Here is a 6,218-nt window from a genome sequence, read left to right as displayed (position 1 = left end):
ATAACTATACATCAAGTGGGAACCATATAACCCAGGCATAGCTGGCTGGGATTTCTGGGAGTTGAAGTCCAAAGCACCTGGAGGGCCCAAGTTCTCCCATGCCTGATACAACCAGTTGAGAAAGAGACAAGGACACAATGGGAACACGGTTTCTAATTGCAGGAAAAGAGATTCCACCTAAACATTAGGAAGAACCTTTTGACAATCAGAACTGTTTGACAGTGTGATCTACTGCTGTTTGGGAGTGTGCTGGATTCTCCTCCGAAAGGTTTTTAACGGGCTGGATGGCCATCTGTCTAGAGGGCTTGGGTTGTGTCTTCCTGCCTAGCAGAAGCAGGTCCAAGTGGATGGCCCTGGGGAGTCTCTTCTAACTCTCATTCTAGAACAGATTTTTCACTTGGTAGCTGCCAATTTAGTCATCACTAGCCAGCCTTTAAACCAGTTTCTCAAACTGCTCCTCCAGATGTTTTGGACTTCAGCTCCCACAATTCCAAGCAGCTGGTAAGTAGGCTGGGCTTTCTGGGAGCTGAAGTCCAAAACATCTGGAAGAGCAGTTTGAAAAACACTGCTTCAAACAGATCAAGCTCAGTCTGTATTAACGGGGGGACTTTTTGAAGCAGAAGGCAAGATAAATTCAAAATTATATAGGTTTATGGGAAATAAATAACATTGGAGTTGGTTAGGGTCTGACTACCAAGGAAAAAAGTACAAATGGAGTGACATGGATATACTCTAATCAATGTATTATTTTGATGTCTCTGCTTTTATGTGTTTGTCATGCTGTGCCAATCTACTTGTTTAATAACAACCATCAAAATCGTGCCATAAATGGTTGCTAAATGTTGATATAACTAACCAATGGTGTCTCTGTCAAACTGCTTGCTTATTGTTTTATTATTCAGTTGGATCAGCATTGTTACTCAATGACTCAAGGAGGATATTGAAAGTACTGGAGAAGAATTACATCCCGGTCAAAGAATTTACACTGGCATGGCTTGAATGCTGTCTGTTATTCCCAACTGGAATAATCCTCTGAATCTGTGGTTGGACAACATGGACCTAACAATGGGTTTGAGGCTCAAGTGAAATGGTTATACGAGGATTGAATGAAAAGTAATGCCTCCACCTTCGTTACTTGGGTTTGGGTGGGAATATTTTAATAAATCAAGCACAGAAATAATCCTCAGAATGTGCTCTTTAACTACGACTATTCACTTTTCCACATCATTGCCAGACAATTGGATACATTTCTGCCAACAATGAACAAATTTTCTGAAGCCGTCACTGAAGAAGTCAACACTCTGTTTCCGCAACTGGTGTCTCACAGGACCCATCGTGCATAGATCTCCCGATAGCCAAGCAAAGCAATAATGTGACCCACACATTCTTGTGAAATGCCGATGATGCTTGAAATTTCTCTCTGAGTGATACGACGATCATCCTGAATCAATCTGTCGACCTTTTCCTTCTGAAACTCGGTGGTTGCTGTCACAGGACGTCCAACTCTATTTGTCACGCAAGTCAGATGTTCCCACCTCAATATCTTTAAACTTACTCGCCTAGTGATGCATAGGACTGACATCACCATAATCACCATAAACAACTTGCATTCTCTGATGAATCTCCTTTGAGGTGACACTGTCAAGAATTCAATGACTGCACGTTGCTTAAGTCACGTTGACTGACTGTTCCCAGGGTTCCAGACTTCGCACTTTAACAACATAACCGTTCAATGCTAAGGCTTCCCGCCAAATGGAACTAACTGTAGAGTCTACTGAACAAGCAGGACCTGCCGCCGACCAGGACTGCCATCTGTTGAGGAGTGACCAAGGTGGAGGCATTACTTTTCATTCAACACTTGTATTTATGGAACTTTGCTTACCCAACACAGCAGCCCCAAAAATACAGCTGCATGTGAAGACGAACTGAACAAACATGTAGGGCACAAACCGGATTATAGGCAAGGTGCTCCCAATAACAAAACCTCAGTGGACAGATGCAAAATAAAGACTACTTATTTATTATGTTCCGCGTAAAGCCAAGCAAGAGCTTGACTTGGAGATGCTCCTGTCTCTCCGCAGCAAAAGGACCAGAGGCAGCCATCAATGGTTGGACATCACAGAAGACGCAATACAATCCCAACAAGAGTCTTTAAAAGTCACAGAACTTCTCTTAACTTATTGGGATCTCCTTGGGAAATGAGTCCTTTCATCCCTTTCTTGGTGAGTTCCAAGAGACGCCGAAAACCTTTTATGGCTCCCAATTCAAACAAACGTTTATGAGATGGACTTTGGAAGGAGCCTGCAGGAGGGCCTTGAGCTTGACCACATTGAATTTAAAAAGGAAGCCATATCCAGCCCAAGTCTTGGAGATTGATGTATTCTTGACTTAACAGGGAGGCAGATGCTGTTCCAAAAAAAGAAGGCAGAACAATGAAGAGTCCGGTGAAAACTTCAGCATCCAGCGGGAGAAGGAGCAAAGTAGTAGACAGCCATGAGGATGAAGTAGACCATCACCAGCACCGTACCTGCGGCAAGTAGAAGGAGAGAAAATGAACATAGTCTACTCCAGGCATGGGCAAACTTTGGTCCTCCAGGTGTTGGACTTCAACTCCCACAATTCCTAACAGCCTACGGACTGTTGCCCTTGCCTGGTCTACTCTCTACGAAGGCTCCTCCATATTTAAGGGTTGAACTTTATTAGATTAGATCAATATGGTCTAGATCAGTGATGGCCAACCTATGACACGTGTGTCAGCACTGACACGCCTAGCCATTTTTGCTGACACGCTACCGCATGCAGATTGATTGGATGACTATGTCTTTTGTGGCCAAATTTGATGCGATTTGGTCCAGTGCTTTTGTTGTTTAGTCCCTGGGAATTATGTGTGTGTGTGTGTGTGTATATATATATATATATAAAATCATTCTATTATTCTATTATTATTGTAGTATATTATTATATTATTACTATTATACTATTATTATATTATTCATGACTACATTGAAACTACAATAGAGAGAAATCAGCGTGGAAATTGCAAGAGGTACTATAGATTGTTGATGATTTTTGATTTATTAAATACAGTTATATATTACAATTATATACTTTTGTTATTTAAACTATACATATTGTGAAATTATGGGTTTTTTTCTTGGAAGTGACACACCACCCAAGTCATGCTAGGTTTTTTGGTGAATTTTGACACACCAAGCGCAAAAGGTTGCCCATCATTGGTCTAGATCGAGGGTCCTCAAGCTTTTTAAGCCGAGGTTCGGTTTGCAGGCCATACTGTTATTATTATTATTTTTTTTTTTGGGGGGGGGGGACTAATTCCTATGCACATATCTTATTTGTAGTACCAAAAGCCTAAGATTCTTCAAGTACTTACTTAAGCGATCCCTCGTAGTTTGAGGATGATGGTCCTCCATTTCTTGGAAGACGCCTGTGCGTGATTCTTTTTAATGTGTGGAGGTCGGTGCAAATGACTGGCTGTGGGACCTTGAGCAAGCCACACTTTCTCAGCCTCGAAGCATCATATAAGTCAAGAGTTGACTTGAAAGCAAATAGCAACAGCATCAGCTGCAAGTTGCATCACCTCTAAATAGGGGACAATACTGTTTTCTATTCCTTAAAGTGCTGGTTATGATCTGTGAAGCCATAAATGTATCCCCTTTTAGAAGAGTTTGCGGTACTCTTTATTTTTGAACTTTGCAATTCCTTTAGGCTACATGTCTTATTATTGCTGATAGTTTCATTGTTTTAATGTTGACCTTTGTATACCTCGAGCCCTCAGCATCCACTGGGGTTCTGATCCAGGACTTCACATGGAAACCAAAAAACTGGATGCTCAAGAACTCATTAGCTCACTTCACTTCATTTCTTGATTAGTCACTCTCCACCAGAGTGCTCCGAGCGACTTACAATTTAAAATATCAACAAGTTTGCAGTAAAACGATGCACCTTAAAAAATATGTTCTCAGAAATCCAAGGCCTGCCTTTTGGAATAAGGAGAGTTGAATCAGTGGATACGCAATCCACGGTTATGGAGGGCCAGCTGTATGTTTGAGCTGCATTGTAGTTATTTTAATTTGCAAAATGTATTTGCTAGCATTTGAGTCCAAGGTTTGGGATACCGGAGGGGTCCAAATGAAAGTCCATAATAACAGCACAACTACAAGTAGACTTAGAACCCATTTTGAGAAATCCAGGAGGAATTACCTTGGAAGTAGTCACACTTGCCATCCATGAAGATATAATTCATGAGGACCACGCTGAAAATGCTGGCGTAAACGTGGAGGTCGCTGAAGACCAAGATGAAATCCGTCGGCTGTGGAGAGGAGGAATGGGCAGGTGAGCAAAACGGGAGCCAAAAGTCTCCTTGTCAAGAAAGGGTCTAAATTGAGACACATTCACCTTCTGTCTCAATTTACCTTCTCCGACAAACTGGCATCTGCACAGTCGTACAGAAATAAACACACGCTTCCCAGCTGTCTGCTGAAGCCAGCAGCACTTGTTTATTGAAGTAATTTACAATATTTACATAGCTTTGCCAGAGCATAACATTTGAGCAACCGGCTTGTTCGATGGCTGTGAGGGAAGCTCACACTATCTCACTACTGTCACCTCCTGTTGAATGTCCTGTTACGTATCTGGAAACCACACAGTTTCCCTCTAGCAATAACTCCCTACTCTATGCATTTAACTCTTATTTATTTATTTACAGTATTTATATTCCGCCCTTCTTTCTCACCCCGAAGGAGACTCAGGGCGGATCACAATGAACACATATATGGCAAACATTCAATGCCAACAGACAAACAACATATATAGACAGACACAGAGGCATTTAACATTTTTTTCCAGCTTCACAATTACGGTCACAGGGGGAGCTGTTGCTTCACTGTCCACTAGTGGCTGTACTTCCTCATTCCTTTCCTCGTGTTTTGCTGGCAGTTTTATGATGTTGTAAATTAGTTAAATTAGCCTCCCGCATAAAGCGTACCTAAATTTCCCTACTTGACAGATGCAACTGTCTTTCGGGGCTGCATAGGTCAACAGCAAGCCGGGCTATTTAATGGTCGGGGGCTTAACCCGACCCGGGCTTCGAACTCATGACCTCTCGGTCAGTAGTGATTTATTGCAGCTGGTTACTAGAGTTTCCCTCTAGCAATAACTCCCTACTCTATGCATTTAACCAGGGGTCCCCAAACTAAGGCCCGGGGGCCAGATGCGGCCCTCCAAGGTCATTGACCTGGCCCCCACCCTCAGTTTTAGACTTAGGCTCACCCAAAGTCTGAAATGACTTGAAGGCATACAATACCAACAATCCTACTTAACTTGACTGTCTCATTGGCCAGAAGCAGGCCCACACTTCCCATTGAAATCCTGATAGGTTTATGTTGGTTAAAATTGTTTTTATTTTTAAATATTGTATTGTTCTTTCATTTACCAATATTGTGCTATAGTAATAATATAATATATTGTGTGTACATATTATATTATTAATAATATTATAATGTCATACAATATAATAATATTAATAACAATACAATATAATATTAATTATACATTATAATAATAATATTATAATAATTTTATTCTTATACCCCACCCCATCTCCCCGAAGGGACTCGGGGCGGCTTACATGGGGCCAAGCCCGAACAGAACAATATAAAAACAAAACAATAAAACCAATCAATCAGACAATAAAAGCAAGTCATAAAAAACCACATACAAGATAAAGTGTTAAAATCATGGATTGGGTTCAAAGAATCTATATATTATATATATTATATATATTAAATTTAATATTACTAATAATATTACCGTATAGTGGTATAGTACAATATAGTAATATATAATGCTAATATTGTGCTATGCTAATAATATAATATATTGTATGTACATACAACTTGTAAGCCGCTCTGACTCCCCTTTGGGGTGAGAGAGGGTAGGATATAAATGTAGTAAATAAAGAAATAAATAATTGTTGTTGGTGGTTTTTTGCACTACAAATAAGACGTGCAGTGTGCATAGGAATTTGTTCGTATTTTTTTTCAAATGATAATTCGGCCCTTCAAGAGTCTGAGGGACCATGAACTGGCCCACCACTTCAAAAGTTTGAGGACCCCTGCATTTAACTCTTACACTACTGGAATGCTGGCTGCATTACAGGCACACACAGTTTGCTTTTAGCAGAAGCTGGCCATCTGTCG

The 6,218-nt window shown here is 40.8% G+C and overlaps 1 protein-coding gene across 3 annotated transcripts in view; it reads right to left on the bottom strand.

The window, feature by feature from the left end:
• Nucleotides 1-1,999: 1,999 nt before the first annotated feature.
• The window catches only part of LOC100559220 (uncharacterized), a 103,652-nt gene continuing 99,433 nt past the window's right edge, over nt 2,000-6,218 (bottom strand). For all 3 annotated transcript variants that reach the window (XM_062983348.1, XM_062983347.1, XM_062983349.1), the window contains 2 exons: nt 4,222-4,330; nt 2,000-2,527 (listed from right to left, as the gene is read on the bottom strand). In XM_062983348.1, the coding sequence (XP_062839418.1) occupies nt 2,454-2,527; nt 4,222-4,330 (183 nt within the window). In that variant the 3' untranslated portion in view covers nt 2,000-2,453. The remainder of the gene's footprint in view (nt 2,528-4,221; nt 4,331-6,218) is intronic.

This window comes from Anolis carolinensis, chromosome 5, assembly GCF_035594765.1.
Source record: "Anolis carolinensis isolate JA03-04 chromosome 5, rAnoCar3.1.pri, whole genome shotgun sequence".
Lineage (NCBI taxonomy): Eukaryota > Metazoa > Chordata > Lepidosauria > Squamata > Dactyloidae > Anolis > Anolis carolinensis.
Note: the sequence above shows the minus strand (reverse complement) of the source record. Positions and strands in the feature narration are given on the sequence as shown.